The 22,301-nt window shown below is 37.1% G+C and overlaps 1 protein-coding gene across 10 annotated transcripts in view; it reads left to right on the top strand.

The window, feature by feature from the left end:
* Nucleotides 1-11,522, top strand: part of CHL1 (cell adhesion molecule L1 like) — a 227,789-nt gene extending 216,267 nt beyond the window's left edge. For 9 of the 10 annotated variants that reach the window (XM_070455658.1, XM_020880762.2, XM_020880761.2 and 6 more), the window contains 4 exons: nt 2,135-2,296; nt 2,874-3,005; nt 4,893-4,965; nt 7,865-11,522. In XM_070455658.1, coding sequence (XP_070311759.1) covers nt 2,135-2,296; nt 2,874-3,005; nt 4,893-4,965; nt 7,865-8,081 — 584 coding nt within the window. In that variant the 3' untranslated portion in view covers nt 8,082-11,522. The remainder of the gene's footprint in view (nt 1-2,134; nt 2,297-2,873; nt 3,006-4,892; nt 4,966-7,864) is intronic. The other variant, XM_020880764.2, reaches the window with a different exon arrangement.
* The last annotated feature ends 10,779 nt before the right edge of the window (nt 11,523-22,301 follow it).

Here is a 22,301-nt window from a genome sequence, read left to right as displayed (position 1 = left end):
ACCTTTGCCAGTTTGATTCTTCCTCTCATTTTGTTACTATTCAAGGTAAATACTGAAGAGCTTATGTTTTCCTAAGAGTTCCTATATACTCAGTACTTTCTTATATGGGGAAATGTGTATATGTACATATGTATACACACACACATATACATACCCAAAATAGTTTCTCTCAAAACTTCAAATTGTTTCCAAGGATGAATTGGACACCAAGTGAATTGAAGAACGTTTTTACCTACTTTTAAGTGGTAGGCTTAAAGATGGTGGTTGAAAACACTCTAGTAACTAAAAGGTTCTTATTCATCAAGAGTTGAAATGGTTAACAAGTGTCTGACACCAAGAAAATAAGGCAGAATAGTGGAATCTAAATATGCAACTGTAGTATTTTCTAAAACAGAGTTTAAGGCCTGGGGAGGGTTACTTTTATTTAAGGACCAACACTATAATATATATCAGAAATGCTAGTCCCATTTCTAGCGATTAGCAACATGTAAGAAAAAAAATCACAAATTTACCTTATAATAGTCCTGCATTCTTGTATATATGAAGATATTGGCAAATTTGGGCTGGTTGCATTGACAAGTTGTTTTCAGAGGGTGGAAAATGCTGTTTATGTGACTATATAAATGATGCTACTCTCTTCTGCAAATTCAATTTATAACTAATGTGCTTGAGCATCTGACAGCATATTTCTTCATTCTCATGTCATGATTTGAAAGTGTTTCTTACTAGTATGTTTGTGCTCTTTTTCAGGATTCTGCAATGTCAGCTACTGTCCCCTTCCCCTGTTGACACTGAATTCTCTTCTATAGGCCTATATTGCCATATTTACAGAAAAAACTGTCTTTTCCACTTGATTTCAGCACGATCTTTGAAAAAGAAAAAAATGTATATTTTTATTGAGAATATCCATCTTGCTATCACTAAATACTCTAAAAATGTTAACTTTTGTGCAAATTGGAATCTGTTTCTGTGTATCTTTCTTTTCTTTGCTCTGTCTGGATGGCACATTTTAAGGTCATCTGGCATTAAATCAGAGAATGGGATTTGATACACAAGCATTTTTCCCCATAATTTTCTGGTTGTCACTCTGATTTTCAGGTGGCTCGCATTCCATAATCTAAAAGGGGGAAAACAATCTTTTTTGTGTCTTTACTGGTTGGATTAAAATACTTGCTTTGCTCTATTTTTCAAAAGCTTGTGCTACTTAACAGAACACTAAATTTCTGTTTTTCAAAGGCAAAATTAATTGTGTTTTGTTTCAATATTGTTCAGTCTTGAAGGTTTTCTTCAACTAATTTAACTGGTCTTATTTTTCTCACGGTGCCATTTTTAATGTCTTCATGTTATCAGTAACTATATAATGTTTACTCTGTGGTGAAAAGTTATACCTAAATTTTAACATGTGACACATTTTCACTTAAAGCCTTTAAACATTAAAGTTAATTCTTAGCAACATTATGGATCAACAGCAAAATTATTGTAGATATTTTGTTATAATATCATAAATTAAATGTATATTTTAATTATACTTGTCATATTTTTATCTGCTACAATATTCTACAATTAATACATTGATGTACACTTCAAAAATTTCAATGTTTCATTTAAAAGAACCTATAAACCTGTACTTTGATGTAGCTTAAGTTTGTAGAAATTTCAAACATTTAGTATATGAGCATATTATGCTATTCTGTCAATACTTATGAAAATTACCAAGGCAAAGGAAGTAATGTAAATTAAAGATTTAAATGCCATATGCTTTCATTTATAAGCCAAAATCTCCAAATCTGGTTCCTACTAGGTTTGTTAAAGTCCAAATTGCACAAAATGACATTGTACAATTTTTTGAAGTCTGTGTTTGGTTTTAAACCATTCATATGACCACGCAAATTTATAGCATCACTTCATCAACAAGTGTGTCATTTTTAAAGGACATGAATTAAGTTCATTTACTCCATTTCAGCATATTAAAAAAGAAAATCTTGGAATGTTCATTTTCTTCATCTTCTGATAATTCAGAACTGAGAAAAAAATGCTACAAATGGCTCTCTTATTCATCTCAAATAACAGTACTTTTCATGTCCTAGTTTTCAGCGATTACAATTCATATGAATTAACTGTGTACATTTCTTAGGTAAAAGTGTCGGGAAGATATCAGAAGGAGTAAATCTTACTCAAAAGATTCACCCAGTAGAGGCATTTGAGCCGGGAGCTGAACATGTAGTCCGCCTTTTGACTAAGAGTTGGGTTGCTAACAATAGCATTTTTGAAGATGTCATTGAGACAAGAGGGACAGGTGAGAAACAGATCCCGTTCGGAGCCAGTTTAGACACTTCATCGGTGCCCTGCAGATGGTGTACTTTTACATACTTCCTGTGCTGAAAATACGAAGTACGTTAGCTCTGAAAACCATAGTTTCCATTTGTGTTGGCACAGTGTTTTAAAATTATCGAAAGGAAAAATGTCTCACCAACATCCAGACTTACCTCTTAATTGTTTTTACCAGAGTAGTTGCCTAAAAATGTCTGCAGCTAATTAACATGTATTAATAACAAAAACCACAAACAAGCCCCCAGCGTCTCCTTGCAATCTGCATGTGACCAAGGCAGCTTGTGCTTTTGCTCGCTTGTTCTGCTACTCTGCTTATCTTGATCTGTCTCTACTGTTTCTCTTTGGTTTTCATCCTCAGAATCAAATGCAATGAATTAACAATTTATCAGGATTCTCCTGATGAACTGTACTTCAAATCACATACCCTCTAGGGCCACTCCAAGGACAAAAGTGATGCTATTTTGTATGTTTAATGTTCCCAAAAGGGGCTTAATTTCAAAGACTGTTCCTCGTACTCAGCGTGCCTTCTCTTTGTACAACAGAATATGCTGGTCTGTACGAGGACATCTCCACTCAAGGCTGGTTTATTGGCCTGATGTGTGCAGTTGCTCTGCTCACTCTAATATTGTTAACTGTTTGCTTTGTGAAGAGGAACAGAGGTGGGAAGTACTCAGGTAAACTTGTTTCTTACTGTGACTTTAAATTTTACCAAGTAAATTCTACTTACCTGCTTAGGACATCCCAGGTAGCTTAGACGGTAAAGAATCTGCCTGGAATGCAGGAGACCTGGGTTTGATTCCAGGGTTGGGAAGATCCCCCTGGAGAAGGAAATGGCAACCCACCCCAGTATTCTTGCCTGGAGAATCCCATGGACCGAGGAGCCTGGCGGGCTTCAGTCCATGGGGTCGCAAAGACTCAGACACGGCTGAGCAATTAACACTTTCACACTTTATATTTAATTTCTAGACCTTCGTAAGAGACATCTTCAATTGTTTTAATTACACATTAAAGTCTATTTATATTAGTACATTAGTTATACTATATATATAATGGTGGTATAATGACAGATATACTATAGTATATATACTATATACCATATAATGATATATATACTATAGGGATATACTATAGTATAATGATAGTATAATGTATATATACTATATATACATTAGTTATATAGTGTACTGAAAGGAAAAGAAATTTTTTCTATTAACTAACCAAAGGGTGTATGTATGGTCAAGAAAATTATTTCTAGGTAGTTACTTGTTTTATGAATGAAAGTATTTCATCTTTTTTAAAATGAACTATTCATTTCTAGTATATAAAATAAGCTTTAGTGAGGCATATAATACTTCCATGCTTCTATTTTCTATCTGCAAAATATCACAGATGTTAGGGAGACTTGTTACTAAATCACACACATATATTTTAATAGTATGCCTCTCTACAAATTCATGACCCAGAGATATTTTGCACTAGTACATTCTAATAGTAGTGGCTTCACTAGTCAACTGTGTTAACTTAACCATTTCTGGGAATTCATCCCTTATTCCTCTGATATATACATATTTTGTTGTTACTATTATTTTTTCTGAGTATTCATGATGCTTTTATAGAGGGGGAAAGATTTACATCCCAGTGCTATTTGTTTGTTGTTGATCAGATCAGTATGAAATTCTTTACTGGCTTCTGATTCATCTAGTATATGTTTTGGGGAGCCCATTAGGTATATTGAACAATCAAACCAGAGAATAATTACTAAATTGTTGTAACATTACATAGAATGCTTATGCAATTAATACCTCTTTTCTTGTGAACACTGAATTCTTATGAATTAGAGTTTCAATGACTAATGGATATTCTAGGTAAGTAACTGAAAACTGTAAAGAGACATAGCATTTCCCTTTGAATATATGCAACAAACTGTTCTTTGTGAAGTGTTACCTTATCCAGATTCTGAAGGAGTTTCTTCAAATTGTGCTCTTAACCACAAGTCAGCATTTCACACTGTAGGAAAACCAAGAGAAATTCTCATCTCTCTGCAAGTAAGTAGTAAAAGGTGCCATGATAAGAGATTTTAGTTCGAGTTTTCTGAGCACAGTGAGGCAACAATCTTTGTGTTCTATCTCCCACTGTTTAGAATAAATCTAATTTAACCTATGGTATTACAGACTTGAGTAGATTATTGAGGCAGTTTGGAGTAAGAAGAGAACAATCAAATGATTGACTTTTTAGTTCTTTAGTTTAAGAACATAGATCTGATATCAGCCAATGACATTTTCAAACAATTTAGCATAGTAAAATGTACTATGGTCATTTGGTCTTCATTAAGAGATTGTAACTAGGTTTGACTCTTTCCTTGAGACATGTTGCCCACATAATACTAAATCCATGTGTAACTGCACCAGGCTGTAACTCTGTACCTATTCACTCATGTTTTACCTCTTTGTTATCAAACACAAAACACTCGACTTATTAACGGTGCTTTGAGAATCTCTGTCTTTAAAAATGATTCGTATTACTCCTCCACCTGTTTGTGTGTTTTTTTTTTTTTTTTTTAGTGAAAGAAAAGGAGGATCTTCATCCAGACCCTGAAGTTCAGTCAGCAAAAGATGAAACCTTTGGAGAATACAGGTAAACATTACACTCTATTTAAAAATGTATCAAAGCATATATCCATAAGGTTAAATAAACTTGAAAATATAAAGAAGCATTTCTCCTTAAAGCACTACATTTTAACACCCCTATAAAGAATAGTGATACAAGTGCTTGACAGGAGTTACGACTCAGACCTCCTCACACACACATTTGGTTGCTGTCTAGGTAGACTCTGTGTGCTAGGACACTTTCCTTGAAAGGTGTTATGCAAATGAGAGTATTGTTATTTAGAGATTATCTATATAAAATAGGTAAAATATCTCGTAGTCACTCCTCACCGTAGCCATGGTAAACTCAGGTTGTATTCAGTGTATACCCATAAACATGTATTTTGTGTACCTACAAAGGTGATTAAGTCGCAAACCATGTCCTCAAGATGAACCTAGTCTGTGTGTGTGGGGGGAATTATCTATGCAAATGACTGTAATTAATTAAAGAGAATAGGAGCAAAAAAGGGAGCAACTGTTCCTAAGATGAGCTCTGCTAAGAGTTCATCCGAAGAAGGTTAAGATAGCCTTGAAAGGATGAAAAAGATTGTGTCACTCTTAACCCCTGGACCAAACTCACACAAGTGCACCCAAATGGGAAAAACTGAAGAGATCTGGTCGGAGCGAAGTGCCTCTGGACGGGGTGTTACGCTCACTCTCTCGCTGTCACTGCGCATCTCCACCTTTCCGTCACCCTCTTCTTTACTTACCTGTTCTTGCTGAGGACACTGCTATTTTCAGTCAGGAGCTCTGTATACTGCACACAAGGGGCTGGTGCAGCTTCCAAGCATATATGCCCTTTAGCACACAAGAACAGGATCCCTATCACAGAGCAGACTCAGTTGCCTCTGACGGGCCCCTGCCCTGGATCCATCATTATAAACAAAGATACGGAATATTCTCATTATCTATCCTGCATTAACTTATGGGGGCTTCCCAGCTTGCTCAGATGGTAAAGAATCTGCCTGCCAATGCAGGAGACGTGGGTTCAGTCCCCGGGTTGGGAGGATCCCCTGGAGAAGGATATGACAACCCATTCCAGTATTCTCGCCTGGAGAATTCCACGGACAGAGGAGCCTGGAGAGGTATAGTCCACGGGTGTTGCAAAAGACTCAGACACGATTCAGAGACTAAGAACGCACGCGCGCGCGCACACATTAACTGATGTACCTCTGAACCTCATGGTAAGCTCTGCTCGGCTCTATACTTATTTTTCTTTCCTCCATTTAGTAAATACTCTTTATACTTTGATATTTCTTGGTAAATGACTCTAGATACTTTCTAGGAAAAGGAGCATTAAAGTGTGAAAGGAGGGAGAAAGAAAACTTTAAATTTTACAAACTAGAAAACTGTGCCTCAAATCCCACAAGGCAAGGGTCATTGAGGATCTATGGCAACTGTTTAAAATGCTTTTGAAAGATATATTACTTGTTCAATTTTACAAGGAAAAACACTGAGGACATGCCTTATTCAAAACTTATTCCCTCATGTTTTGCGGCTGCTCTAAACCACCCCCTGCACTATTTCACCTGGCATCTTGTTTAGAGTAGTTAATAGTTTTCATCACCTTTCCTCAAAACTACTTAATAGTTTTCATCACCTTTCCTCAAAACTACGTGTTTATCAGGAAGATTATTCCAGGGGACAGTAACATACGTGAATTCTCAACTTTCCAGCTTCTGGTAATAGTTTCTTCGCTATCCCGTTGCGTGGTCTGTAAGGTAATGCCACGTTTGGTCTTTTAGTTTTCTTCTTATTTGTTGTTGTAACTGGAGCATCCTAGGTCGGGAAACACTTGGAAGAGTCAGGGCAATCTGAGTTATGCTGCTAGTGAAAACAACTCCAAATATTTTTCTTTCTCACGCTGTGTGTCCCCATCCTTGTGTGCACCAGAGAGGCTCTGGCCGTCTTGGTCAGTGAGGTGCACGGCTGGTAGGTGAGGATGCAGGGTCACCGCACCAGTGGGACTGGAATATGGCGCGTGGAGCACCAGCTCTAAAGTGACATGTCACCCCTGCTCACTTTTCTTCGGCCGAAGCAAATCATATGGCACTGCCTAACACAGAGGGCAGTGAAGTACCATCCTGCCCTGCTTCTAGAAAAATTGAGATAATGGAACGATTTGATGGACCCCACCAGCTGCTACCCCATTCTATGAAGTGCTCAACGTGTGCTAATTACATTTTCCCCCAATTTTTCCTTCTTAGAATTTTATAAAATCTTCTAATTTGGTACACAGCTTTATAATGTGAATGAAGTTAGTATTTAAAAAAAAAATCCTCAGCTAGAAATTAAGAAAACTATCATTTGAAAGACATTTTACTAACTTAGAGTTGGATTTGTTAAAGAATAAAACTCAGAGCATAAATGCAGGATATTTATAGCGTTCCTGTTCTAAAAATGCCAGCTATTCTTTTTCTAATTTAACAACCTTGAGTTTGTAACTGTATTGAAGTTCTTCGGTTACAAGAAATGGAATTTGATTGATTAACCTGGATGAGAGAGACATTTTTGGAAGGATCTGGAAAAATATAGAGGATCAAAGGTAGAGGGCAGAGATCAAGCTTTGATGACCAGCAGTTCTAAAAGTTCCTGAAAGTGAAGGAAATAACTTTTGTTCTCTATGTACGTAAGCAGATTGAATATCTGCATGTCTCAGTTTTAAAGGGAAGCAGGAGTGTTGTGAATAACAGAAAACTTTGTTATTCAGCGTAACACAAACTGATAATGACTTCCTAAACATTTCATTATGAAAGGGTCATTTAGGATCTGTCTTCAGTGCTAACATGACTGTCTGGAAAATTTTAAAACCTATTAGCATTTTAGCATGAGTCATGATTTTCATGAATATCTCAGATTTTGTCAAACTATTCTTTTTGATTTTCTAGTGACAGTGACGAAAAACCTCTCAAAGGCAGCCTTCGGTCCCTTGCCAGGGACATGCCGGCCACAGAGAGTGCCGACAGCTTAGTGGAGTACGGAGAAGGTGACCACGGCCTCTTCAATGAGGATGGCTCTTTTATTGGCGCCTATGCTGGGTCTAAGGAGAAAGGATCTGTGGAAAGCAATGGAAGTTCCACCACAACGTTTCCACTCCGGGCATAGACAGAGCGCGTGGCAACAAACCAGTGGTTCACACCAACCTTCCAGATTTAACTGTTCAAGCGAACAAGAACTTCCTTACAGAATAGAAACATTCTGGCAGAAGCTTTCACCCAGAATTCAAACATCCTGCAACTCTGTTAAGAAAAAGAGCACTGCCTTGAAAAAGTGAAAATATCTAGCACTTATAGGCCTGTAGTTTTTTTTTTTTTTAGGTGCTCAAAATGCAAACCACAAAAACAAATCCTGTATTTAGGTTCACCTCAACTGAATCCAAAGTCTCTATCCAGTGAAATGCATACCTGCCTGGTTCCACTCTTCACTGTGTTTGCATAGATGTTGCTGCCTTCTGGGTTTTCTGCATATGCACATGTGTACTCAGTCTCGGAGAACTGTCCGTGACTTCAGTTCATGACAGGTTAAAAGATGGTAAGCCACCTGGTTATTTAAGCTGTAAAGAGGAATATGAATGTCTTATTAAGTAACACTTCGTTGAATATATATAGTCTAAATTTATTATTTAAAATGTTACTAGCAGAAGTCTTAGGTGAACAATCAACTAGTATTTATTGAGCTCCTAACTCTTTGCCCAGAGATGGTCTTGCTTAAACAGAATTCTTTCAGTTTCAACATGAACTCAGTTTCTGTCAGTTATGACACCTAAAAACATCTTTGTTTTTTATGGTTTTTTTGGACTCAATTCAGCTGCAAAAGAAGCAGTGGTCAGAAGGTGATCTTACGAAAGAACAGGCAAGAGAGGTGTCCGTGATGCTGGGGTCTGATAACCGTATCTATTTGATATCTCCATTCCTAAATTGACTGCTTTTACCTTTTTTCTATGTTTGTATAATGGTATGTTCCATATATTTCGTGAATGCATTGTACATATTATGTTAATATTTACACAGTTTAAAATAGAGATTGTTTTATTTTGAAGTGAGAAAAAGAACATTAACAGGCATGTCTGTACAGCTAGAGTATATAGTAATATGCCATTTTTTCATCAATCCACAGCTATGACCAATAACATGAGATTCCCAAACTGAAGACTTTGTACAAAGCATCTGGATTTTGTTCTTATATGCTTTTCCAACAATCTCAAAATAAAATATCCTATAAATATTGAGGGGAATGCTTTCATATTTTTTAAAGTAAATTTTTGTTGTTGAGTGTACTCGTACCCCAGCCTGCCAAAAAGAAAATCCGTTTATAGCATAAATTCCTATACATACGTTTGCCTATATCACATTTTAAGAATCTTCAGGGTGGGATATTTTTCTGTGTTCTCCTTCTGTCAAAGCTAGTACAAATTCAGAGAATTTATTTCCTGGCATGTGGCTACTTGTCCTTCTAAAATTATACATGAGAGCGGTTTAGAAATACTATGAAGGGCTGTGCATGTGTGTCGGTAAAATTCAGTGTTGAATAAAATTCTCATTTTATGGAAATATTTCTTAACGTTACCATTAAATCCTTAAGTATATTTCTGAATTATGTTTACGTGAAACCTGCTCATAGGTTTTACTTTCATTTTGAACTCGACCCACTGGTATATATTGTTCAAGCCTTGACTTTTATTCCTGTAGCCCACTCTCTTTCTTGTGGACCAAAATGAGGGATTGTGTATAATAATCAAGCAGTAATCCACGCTGAATATCTAATTATCATTTTAAACCTTGTGTGTCCTCCCAAATGGATAGGCAGCAAAAAAGAATGTCTTACTTACAACAATACTTGGTGGGCTCAGGACTTGACCACACTTCTGATGTAAGGATTTCCAAAGTGGGAAGGCTCTGTGGTCCTCAAGCTGGGTGTGAGGAGCCACATACCCATCCAGCACCTTGAGCTTGATCCCCATCTAATTTTAAGGCAGAGCTTTTCTCAAGGAAGAATCATCATGTTCTGACTTACCTGGGGGGAATTTCTGGTACTCAGCTATCAATGAGGCCAAGGTTAGGAGTTCTCCCTGAGTTTAGTTCCTCTAGTATCCCGGTTCCTCATCTTTGTCATCAGCTGAAAAGGTTTCTGCAGGTTGGACATAGTCTCAAAAATGCATTAGGATTAATATAAATTTAATCACCTTTCAATTAGAAATGAACACAAATGATGTTTTATTTTCCTGGATCATAGAGTCCTTTAACTTGTGAGCAATAAGCATGTTCCTGCTCATATTTTCTGAATGTCCCAAACATATGGATTTGAAAAACGAGATTGCTTTAAGATTGCCTTTAGCTATGACTCTTCATTACCCTGTTTCAATAGCATTTGGCTTCTACTGGGAATCTGCACAGAAGGAATAGGTCTATGACTAACTTTCTCTAGCCTACAGCCAATATTATTTCAATGTAATAGATTGTATATAATCTCCAGGATTGATGGTGGGGTCAGTTCCTAGGGAGCTGTTCAAGGGTTAGGAAAATGCAAGTTCTCTTCCTGGTTCCAGCACTGATGTTGTATGTAAACCTTAGGCAAGTTGCTTGACCCCTTCGCTTCAAACTGTCTCAACTTTAAAGTGCTAACGATTATCTCAGTTACCTTATCTCTGTCACAGGGTGTTCTTTTGTATGAAGAAAAATTTGAAAATGATAAAAGCTAAGATGCCTTCTAACTTCATAAACAAACCTATAATCTAATGATACGTCAAAAAGTCACTCCACACATACCAACTTTTTTCCTGTGAACACATAAATATATTTTTATAGAAAAATCTACAGGAAATAAATCTACTGTTCAATGAGCAGTATGGTTTGCACATGCCATCCAAAATTATTAATCAGAAGGAAATTAAGCAGGGTCTTTGCTATACAAAAGTGTTTTTCACTAATTTTGCATGTGTTTATAAGAAAATGTGAATTTGGTGGATTTATTCTGTTGGTAAAAAGGCATCTGATATTTTAGATGTATCCATATTTATAAAAGTGTAAAGCACAATGGAATTATGCTGGAAGTCTCAAATAATATTTTTCCTACTTTATATTCATGGAAGAGATGAGCTAAAGAGAGAACAATAATGAGAAATGGTGGTGTGTTTTTCTAAGCATTTAAGACATACTTGCCAATTGAAACCCTAAAAATGTTTACATGTCATTAAGGTTTGATTCTTGTAATAATTTTAAATTGATTATGAATGGATTGGGTTTGTAATCTGTGGTAGTATGTATCCTAGTTCCCATAGTGAAATAAGTAGGGTTGTGCCAAAGCTTACTTTGTTTATATCTTAAATTGTTGGATTACATCATCAAGGCAGATAAAAGATATGCAGAACTGGTTTACCTGATTTTCTCCTGGCTAGAATTAATATTCATAGTAGAACCTTATTAAAATGTGTTTGTATTGTAGGTGGTGTTTGTATTATGCTTATGAATATGTATGGTTTAAACATATTTTCAGTATACAAGAAATTCAACTTTCCCAATAAATGTTCAGCTTCATGTACTCTAAAAATGTTTGCTTTTTTTCTATCCACATAAGGAAAGTCAGAATTTACGTATCTTACCTTCAGTTGCCTCTGATCCTGGGATATCTGTAAATGAAGTATAAATTAGTAGAGCATAAATGTATAAGTAAGGTATTTTGATCTGAATGATAATTTTTACAAATAGACTATTTAATATCATCCATATCTACAAACTATAATATGCCAGTAAACTCTATAGTTATGATAAATGTAACATTACGATGAACATATATTCATCTGATTGGTTTTAGGACAATGTGGAAGTGTTCCTTTGCAAGAAAACATCCAGCAGGCTGTACTTTCCACCAAGGCTCGTGGGTAATTGGAACACTTGATCTGGCTCAGCAGAAAATCTACTGAAAATTGTGATTTCTAAAAAGCATTTTCTGTGTACTAAGCAGTTTACATATAGTATATACTTTTTTATTTCCTCAGTCCTCTTAGAAATGCTTTAGAAAGGTGGGTTTGAGTTTAAAGCTGACTTAATCATGTTTAGAAACTTCTTGGTTTTCATATAGTATGGTCAGAATGTATACTAAGGGAAAACAGGCAAAACTGTGTCTATAAAACAGTTCAATGTATACAACCTAAAAAGCAGTCATTGAAAAGTTGGTAAATCTGCTACAATGCGGTTCTCCAGCAAGAAAATATGGTATCCAAGCTTACTGGATCCTGAAGTTCCTGGCAGACTCAAATCACTCTGTCGTCTCCCTAAAGTATCTCGTACCTCCAAGACTTTGATTGTCACATGCGGACTGACACCTTTGAAGTATTTTCTATTCCAAAATTCTTACATCTGAAGTTTTTTCATAGATGACTCCTTACTTGATGTCTGCCCTCTGATGACAGGAGGAAAAATGTTTCGAAAGTGGATGCATAATTTTCCCCTGCTAAAGCTGTTCAACTCCCACCCCCTACCACACTGGACAGCTCAGTGATTTTAAGCAACAGTAAGGACTCAAGCCACAAACCATGACCCTTCATACTCAGTCTTCTCCTGTTCCCCGCGCTCAACCTGTCACTAAATTCTGTTGATGTTATTGCTTGTGAATGTCCTGGATTTGCCCAGGAGCACTTCAGCTAAACCAACTTCATCCCTACTCTGCTCCCCCCAAATGACTTTCCATTGTTAGGAGACAGCAAAAAGTCTTTAATAGCTCCTCATTATCCAGCAGGGTCAGACTCCTCCTCAGGCCCTGAATCCCATCGTTTATATCGTCCCCTTCCTTCCTTCCTCCTTCCTGTTACAGTGATTATCACATGCTTCTCAAGCCCTGCTTCGGATTCCTGAGGTGCCCTCAGGCTTGGACCAGCCGCAGTTGGAGTGAGTGGCTCTCCATGAATGACAGACTAAATCCAGGTGGAAATGAAGGGGAGTGCTCATGATGGAACTCTTCCAGAAAGCTCTTACCTTGCCACTATGGCATGAGATGCCAGGGAACCCCGCCTGGTCCCTATTCCTGCTCCTGGAGGAATTAAGAGTAAGGGTTTTACAGTGATAGAGGGAAATGGGTAGGTAAATTCCAGCCTGCTCTCTTGGCCCTTCCCACATCCCTTATACAAGATCGTCCCATGGATTAGATCAATCATTTGCATTCAACAGGGGCCAATTGAATAGAATCTGTTAATTGTTTTGTTTTCTTTTCTTTCCCCGCCTCATTCTCCCTTTCCCTTGTGCCTAATACTAGTTTACGGGGACTGCCCTCCCTAATAAATTAGTGGTCCATATACTGACTGCTGCAGGCTCTTTTAAGGAATTCAGGCTAAGACTCAGCTTTTATCAGCTCCAAGTATTTGGTCAATTTCTTCCTGTCATGAGCCTTTTAAACTTACTTCACAAAATCACTGATCTGTTTCAAAGTTTAATGTCATTTATTTAGAGAAACCTCCCAAAACTTTCATAACTCAGTCAAATCACACTTTTTTATTGTATCAGATTATTACTTACCTCTCAATATTTGCACTACTCACTGTTGCAGTTTTATAGTAATTACCTTGTCTATTACACTGATTAGTCCAGAAATTTTATAAGGGCATCTTCTTTTTTATGAAGCATCAACTGTCTAGCATAATCTCTGGCATCTGAGGGACATTTTTAAAATTTTTGTTAAATAGTCACAGGAGATATTCCAAATAATGAATGTATTTGAGAAAATGCTAGTCCAGATACATGAAACAGACTCCATTAGTACCTCTAAACTGTTCTTTCTCTGGGTTCTCTATCTTAATAAATGACCCTGTTATCCACTATGTCACTCAAACCAAAAGCCTGAAAGGCACTCCTGGGCCCACTGTTTCTCAGGGTTTCACATCATCTCCTATCAACTGTAACTCCAAAATACTTTATAACTCATAGTTCACCACTCTTGCTACCACTCTAAACCAAGACCTCTATTTCCTAGGGCTGGTCTTGCTTCATTTTTGTGGTCCTCTGAAATCTGTTGAACAATCCCAGGAAGCCTCACAAAGTATAAATCAGATTATATTAACGGTTTCTCAGTGAATTCAGCCAAGATTCCAAACTCTGAAACACATGACCATATGTGAGGTACTTTACCAGCCTGCCTACTGTTTTTCTGTCTGAAATGTTCCTCCAAATCTTCTATAAACTGGCTTATATCTATTTAAAGGCCACTTGTTTGGAGATGTTTCTGATTACTAACTCTGAAGTAGTCAGGGGCTGTTACATTACTCCTTATTTCTTCAAAGCAGTCATTACTAATTGATGTCCTTATATAATTTTTGTCTTCTCTGCACCTACTACAATGTGAGTTCCATGAGAAAAGAAACTTTGCCTATCTTGTTCCCTGCTCTGACACCCAGAATTGGCCCCACCATGAAACAGTTCTCAAAAAATAGTGGCTGAGTAACTGAATGAGCTTAAGCAACACATGGGAAACAGCAAATAAAAGCAAGCAAAAAAACCAGAGTAATCTGCATATTAAAACTTACTGATCTGTGAGAGATTGGACAAGACGGAGGAGTAGAAAGACCCTGGGCTCACCTTCTCACAAGGTCACATCAAAATCACAAACATTTGCAGAATTGCCAACGATGAAAGACTGGAACCTTCAAGAAAAAAAAAAAAACTACAACTGAAGACAAACTATACACCTCAAGGAGTGGGTGGGAAGGGTGGACTGGTGATATAGTCAAGTCCCATATTCCTGAGTGGGTGACCCATAGATTAGAGTAATTACATTGCAAACAAACAAACAAACTACACTTTTTTTTTTTTTTTTGCCATTTGCAGCAACATGGAAGGACTTGGAGGGCATTGTGCTGAGTGAACTAAGTCAGAGAAAGGCAAACAATGTATGGGATCACTTACATGTAGCATCTATGGAACAAATTAGTTAATATACCAGAAAGGAAACAAAAATTCACATATTAACAAATGTACTAGTGGTTACCTTGGGGAGAAGCAACCTAGGAATAGGATATTCAGAGTTACAAACTATCATGCACAAAATAAAGAAGCTTTGAGGATATATACAATACAGGGAAGGTGGCCATTATTTTATAATAGCTATAGATGGCATTTACCATTTAAAAATTGTGGATATCAATGTTGTATACCTATAACTTACTTAGCATTATATGTCAGTTCAGTTCAGTTGCTTAGTCGTGTCAAACTCTTTGTGACCCCATGGACTGCAGCACGCCAGGCCTCCCTGTCCATCACCAAGTCCTGGAGTTTACTCAAATTTATGTCCATTGACTTGGTGATGCCATCCAACCATCTCATCTTCTGTCATCCCCTTCTCCTCCTGCCTTAAATCATTCCCAGCATCAGGGTATTTTCAAATACGTCAGTTCTTCGCATCAGGTGGCCGAAGTATTGGAGTTTCAGCTTCAGCATCAGTCCTTCCAAAGAACACTCAGGACTAATCTTCTTTAGGCTGGTCTAGTTGGATCTCCTTGCAGTCCAAGGGATTCTCAAGAGTCTTCTCCAACACCCCAGTTCAAAAGCATCAACTCTTCAGCACTCAGCTTTCTTCACCATCCAACTCTGACATCTGTACACGACTAGTGGAAAAACCATAGCCTTGACTAGGTGGACCTTTCTTGGCAAAGTAATGTCTCTGCTTTTAAATATGCTACCTAGGTTGGTCATAACTTTCCATCCAAGGAGTAAGCGTCTTTTAATTTCATGGCTGCGATCACTATCTGCAGTGATTTTGGAGCCCCCCAAAATAAAGTCTGACACTGTTTCCACTGTTTCCCCATCTATTTCCCATGAGGTGATGGGACCAGATGCCATGATCTTAGTTTCCTGAATGTTGAGCTTTAAGCCAACTCTTTCACTCTCCTCCTTCATCAAGAGGTTTTTAGTTCCTCTTCACTTTCTGTCATAAGGGTGGTGTCATCTGCATATCTGAGGTTATTGATACTTCTGCCAGCAATCTTGATTCCAGCTTGTGCTTCTTCCAGTCCAGCGTTTCTCATGATGTACTCTGCATAAAAGTTAAATAAACAGGGTGACAATATACAGCCTTGACGTACTCCTTTTCCTATTTGGAACCAGTCTGTTGTTTCATGTCCAGTTCTAACTGTCGCTTCCTGACCTGCATATAGGTTTCTCAAGAGGCAGGTCAGGTGGTCTGGTATGCCCATCTCTTTCAGAATTTTCCATAGTTTATTGTGATCCACACAGTCAAAGGCTTTGGCATAGTCAATAAAGCAGAAATACATGTTTTTTCTGGAACTCTGTTGCTTTTTCAATGATCCAGCAGATGTTGGCAATTTGATCTCTGGTTCCTCTGCCTTTTCTAAAACCAGCTTGAACATCTGGAAGTTCACAGTTCACATATTGCTGAAGCCTGGCTTGGAGAATTTTGAGCATTACTTTACTAGCGTGTGAGATGAGAGCAATTGTGCGGTAGTTTGAGCATTCTTTGGGATTGCCTTTCTTTGGGATTGGAATAAAAACTGACCTTTTCTGGTCCCGTGGCCACTGCTGAATTTTCCAAATTTGCTGGCACATTGAGTGCAGTACTTTCACAGCATCATCTCTTAGGATTTGAAATAGCTCAGCAGGAATTCCATCACCTCCACTAGCTTTGTTGTGTGATGCTTTCTAAGGCCCAGTTGACTTCACATTCCAGGATGTCTGGCTCTAGGTGAGCGATCACACCATCGTGATTATCTGGGTTGTGAAGATCTTTTTTGTACAATGCGTGTATTCTTGCCACCTCTTCTTAATATCTTCTGCTTCTGTTAGGTCCATACCATTTCTTTCCTTTATCAAGCCCATCTTTGCATGAAATGTTCCCTTGGTATCTCTAATTTTCTTGAAGAGATCTCTAGTCTTTCCCATTCTATTGTTTTCCTCTATTTCTTTGCACTGATTGCTGAGGAAGGCTTTCTTATCACTCTTGGCTATTCTTTGGGACTCTGCATTCAGATGGGAATATCCTTCCTTTTCTCCTTTGCTTTTCGCTTCTCTTCTTTTCACAGCTATTTGTAAGGCCTCCTCAAACAGCCATTTTGCTTTTTCTTCAAAAGCATTATATGTCAACTATACTTAAAAAAAAAACCTGTTTACATTTTGTAAACATGCATACATTTATAATATGTTCAGCTTATTTTGGTGATAATTTCAATATACATATAAAGCTAAGTCAGATATTTTGTATATGAAAATAATGTCATGTCAATTATATCTCAATTTAAAGAAATAATATACAGGTATCTCAATAAAAATACAGACTTGCACACAGCAGGCCTGATTATGGAAAAACAAATCTTTTTCAAAGCTGATACCAGGTCCTCCTCCCTTCTGCTTTCAGGAAAAGAAGTTGTTTTGTATGTAGCTAAATAATCATTAACTCAGTAATTCCAGTTATGAAAGAGAATACAAATTTTGGGGGAGGGAAGGTAAATTTCAGCAAGTTACATACAAAGAAGTTAACTGCATTACCATCTGTATTAGAATGATTTTCATGATGAAGATATTTATTTTACAATTTCATGTGGCAAATATTTATAATACATTTCAATATAAAATGTAAAAAATAACTTCAATTTAATTTGTAAAATACCAACACATACTTCTTCGATGTTAAACAGTGGAAGCATCTTATAATTGTGCTATTTTAATAAAAGATGTAATTAAAAGAGTCAACCACTAGATGGGAGTGTTTTACAAGGATATAAACTGTGTACAAAGCCCATGCTTTATAGAACCAGGGTATCTTTTTTTCCTTGAAGGCAGTTTTCAAGATTGAAACATGTTTTGAGATTGGAACATGTACTGTATATGTATTACTTAGATTTTACGCTTTCACTTCTTTTACTTCTTTACTCTTTCACTTCTAAATCATAGTCATTACTGAACTTCATTAATTCAAGCTTTGTCAATTACATAGGTATTTTCTAAGGGATTGGTATTTTTCAAATCTTAATTTATGATAAAATTACAATAAATACTTAGGGCATGGGGAAAAATAGCTTATTTTCATTTTTTCCTTTTTGGTAGAAAGAGGAGTGACTTCTGAATTGTTTGTATTATTATCAATTTCTAAACAAATTGATATTTTTTTTAATGGGCTTCCCTGGTGGCTCAGTTGGTGAAGAATCTGCCTGCAATCAGAAGACTGGGGTTCTGCCTCTGGGTAAGGAAGACCCCCGGAGAAAGAAATGACAGCCCACTCCAGTATTCTTGCCTGGGAAATCCCAAGGACAGAGCAGCCTGGCAGGCTGCAGTCCATGGGGTCACAGGAGTCGGGCACAACTTAGCAACTAAACCACCACCAAACAAACTGATAGCTCTTCCTTTTTTCTGTAAATAGAAATACCCCCGGTATAAGGATAAATATTTTCTAGTGAATATCTGCATAGCTAAATTAATAATACCTGTCATCAGTCTGTTGTGAAGATAAAAATGACTTTAACTATGTAAATAGCCAATATGCAAAGTACAAACCACACTATAACATCATTAAACACTTTTAAAAAAGTATTAACTGAAAAGATGTACTTATGATCATGTTGGTGATTCTGCAGTAAAAGGTAAGGTGTCATTTGAAACAAATGATTTTTTTAATAAAGATGACAAGGTGAAACCTGAGTTGACATCTAATACACATAAAACAATTTCAAACTCAGGTTAAACTTTACCTTCAGTACACAACAGTTAAATACCTTAATGGACTTTGCCACCTCTCATATTATTAGTGTCAACCTGTGGCACTCCAGAAGGGCGTTGTCAGCACATGAGTCCTGGATTCCATCGTTGGAGTTTTGTGCTCTGCAGATCTGGGGCTGGGCCTAAGAATTTGCATTTTTAAAAGTTCCCAGATGCTGCTGCTTCACCTGCTAGTCAGGTGATGCCACCTGAAGAATAACAGACCCACAACAATGCCGAAATTTGAATACAACCTATTAAAATTGAGAAAAAATCAGAAATAATAAAATCACATCAGTCATTTCTCTGAATATGCTTTTCATAGTACCAAACTGACTTTCAGAATAAGAATAACATACCCCCTTGATGATTTATGGTCTCAAATCCACAACACAGTAATATAAAATTTCAATGTTTTATATTATCATACAGTTGTTGTTTTTTTTACACCAGGAAATGCTGATCTAGGAAAAATTGCTCTACTTTCTATTTTATATATATATATATTAATTAGGCAAATGAAACAGCTAATCTTGATGGCCTCTAAGAAGTTCTAAAATGGTTGGAAAATTGCTTCAGCATCCGTTCTGGTTCTGTGGCAGAGCAATCTCACAGTTCTTTGCTCTCTCCAAGTCTAAACAGAAAGTCTCTATGCACTGGAATAAGTAACACGAGACTTTCACAAATCCTTCAAAATCCTTGATCCGTTTCTAACCCAAGCTATATGCCATTTCTTTATCTTCTCAGCAACCACAGAAGAGTATGTGTACAGCTGATTACTATGGATCATTTCTAAACTCTCCTACTTCTCAGGATCCTCCAAGCCTCTTGTTTCACAGATCTTTAGGAAGATTTTTAGTTAATGGGGACATCCAGTGTATATGCAGATTGTACCAACATAGAACTTTGTTAGAGCTACACAAGAGAGAGTTACTTCCGGAGAGAAAGCATCTACATTCCTACTTTTTCCTGAAACTGTAACTTTTCAGAGGGATAATATTATTCTTTCTCAGCTTTTGCCATGATGTTAGAAATATTTACAACTGAGGTTGTAGCTTTGGTAAATTCAAATCTTTGACAGGCGAACAGTGTGCAATAATAGTAAAATTAAAATACAGTGAAAGAGTGCAATTAATCTCCAAAGAATTGGTAAAGATGAATGATCATCATATTTAGAATTGGCAGGGGGGATGCCCAACTGTTTATAACTCCTGCTAACACTAACTGGTAAAACATTTTAAAAGCAATTTGGCAGTATGTGTCAAATGTATAAAAGGTCCCAAAATATACTCTACAAATATTAAGAATACTGTATTTCCTACAATTTATATTAAACTATAAAGGAAAAAAATAGCAGTATAACTGTAATTTTTAAAATGGTCATTTTCAAATAAACCCATTTTGAAGATAGCACTTTATAGTGATAGAATGTCAAACCTTTGGAGTTCATATTCCAGAAGTTAAGATTCTGACCTATATAAAAGCCTAGCATCTGTTTGCATAGGTTTATTTTTGGGAAAAATCTGCAATAGCTTTAATCAAATTCTCAAAGTGGCTCACATACACAATTTTGCATTTAAACAGAGGTTTGGAGAATTTGCTGAAACCCGGTTTATTCACCATTCTTAGGAACTTCTGATCTAGTCACCTCACATTTAATTCAAGAAGAAACTGAAATCTATGACAATAAGTTCCACAAAGTCACCATGTTAGTTACAGCATAAGGTTAAAGTATATAGACACAGCCTAGTTTCCTGTCTATACTTAATCCATGTATCTGTACATGTATGTATTTAACATGTGTGTATGCAACTGTGGATATAATGTGTGTGTGTAATCTCTTTAATGTGGTTTGTATGTGCCCTTACATTTGTCACTGTTCAGGGTTAGAATCCTTTGGTTAAAAAAAAAATTATCTAGTTGAGAAATCATTATTTTATATAATGGATGCAGGGAAAGATTCTTGCCCAAGATCACATCACATACCTGTAGTGAAGGCAACAGGCAGCCTTCAATACCGTAGACAGGTAGGCGTCTGGTCTTTCAGATTTCACAACCTGGCTCTCCTGCTTTCCAAGTGTATGATCTACTGAGTCCCTTGAAGTTCAGTTTTCTCATCTGGAATGATATCTAACTTTCAGGTTTGTGGGAAGGAATGAAAACAAAGATTTAAACTAAAATAACAAGGAACAAATAGGTTCTTGACAAATGGTTGCCGGACATGTAAAACCAAATGTAAGTATCTGTAAGATATGATGATCATCATGTGTGAAAGCAAGTAAGATGGTGGCTAGGATTGTCAGCATAGAAATAACCATAATTGCTTACAATAAACAAAAATCCTTTATGATTGATGTCGGTGGTTGTGCAACGCTGGAGCGGTGATGGACAGGAAGGCCTGGCGTGCTGCAGTCCCTGGGGTCACAAAGAGTCGGACATGACTGAGTGACTAAAGTGAACTGATGATTTATGGTATGGATATTTATAAAATATCTCAAGGTCTTAACTACTATCTGTACCACGAGTTATAGGAAAACAGCTTTTGAGTGGAACTATTGAGCTTTTCATCTCACCAGAGGTCTCACATCTTTCTAGCCTGCCAGACACAAAGCTTTCCTAATGGCCATCGCAACCTCCTCCATCTCCCACTGAAGTCACCACGTCAAAAATCTTAACTGGGCTCAGCCTTTCTCACAAAAGCGACTGGGACTCATTATAAGTGAAACAAGTGGTGGAGAATTCTGCACACTCACTTCTAATTGCAGTCCACTGCTGGGCTTCACTTGCGTGGATAGTTCTCCACCTTTTATAATTTAAGGATTTTGAGGAAACTAATGAAACACAGAAGACCTGAACCTCCTTTTAAAGATGTCAGGACACTTACACTTTCTTTGGGTCTGTGGGCAAATGAACATAGCATTCATGACCCCACCCAAGAGAAGTACATATCTGTGTTTATCCTTTTCCCTCACAAAGTTCTTCCTTTCTCTGCCAGTCTTGGTGAAATCAAAGGCCAAACAGACAGCAATTAATTGCTTGCCCAACTCCCAACTGTACAGTTAAGTTCACGGCAACACACATTATACTGGAACCCTGCAGATGGTTGGACACATGGTATCTAAAGTGCTGTTTATACTTTGGAACTGGTGACAATGAGTCACTTGCCCAAATAATTAAAAATGCGTATTCTACACTAAAAAAATTCTGTGATCATCACTGGGGCAATATGCACTGCAGTCCAAATTAACAGTCCTTCACTTCTTTTCTGACCTGTTACCAACTAAAATACATATATAGACATCCTTATGTGATATTAATAGTGACACGGTAATAATAATTGATGATGAAATGCATTAGCTAGTTTTTCTCCTCAAAGTGTATCTCAATGGTTTAGAGTATGAATTTTGAAGTCAGTATAGTTGATGGGAGAACGGCAACTCACACTGCACACCAACTCCAATTATATACTAATAGCTGTGTGGGAAAGATAAGACCAAGGAGGTGGTCCAGAAAAAAGGGCCAGAACAGACTAACAACGCCTGCCATGGATGCAGGAATAGGGACTGGCAGCCTGGATGCAGGGTATTTGTCTTTCCTGGGTTTCTGGTTATGAACTCTAGGCTTTAAGAGTCAGTGA

The sequence above is a fragment of the Odocoileus virginianus genome, chromosome 26 (assembly GCF_023699985.2).
Source record: "Odocoileus virginianus isolate 20LAN1187 ecotype Illinois chromosome 26, Ovbor_1.2, whole genome shotgun sequence".
Lineage (NCBI taxonomy): Eukaryota > Metazoa > Chordata > Mammalia > Artiodactyla > Cervidae > Odocoileus > Odocoileus virginianus.
This window is presented reverse-complemented; position numbering and strand designations above follow the sequence as displayed.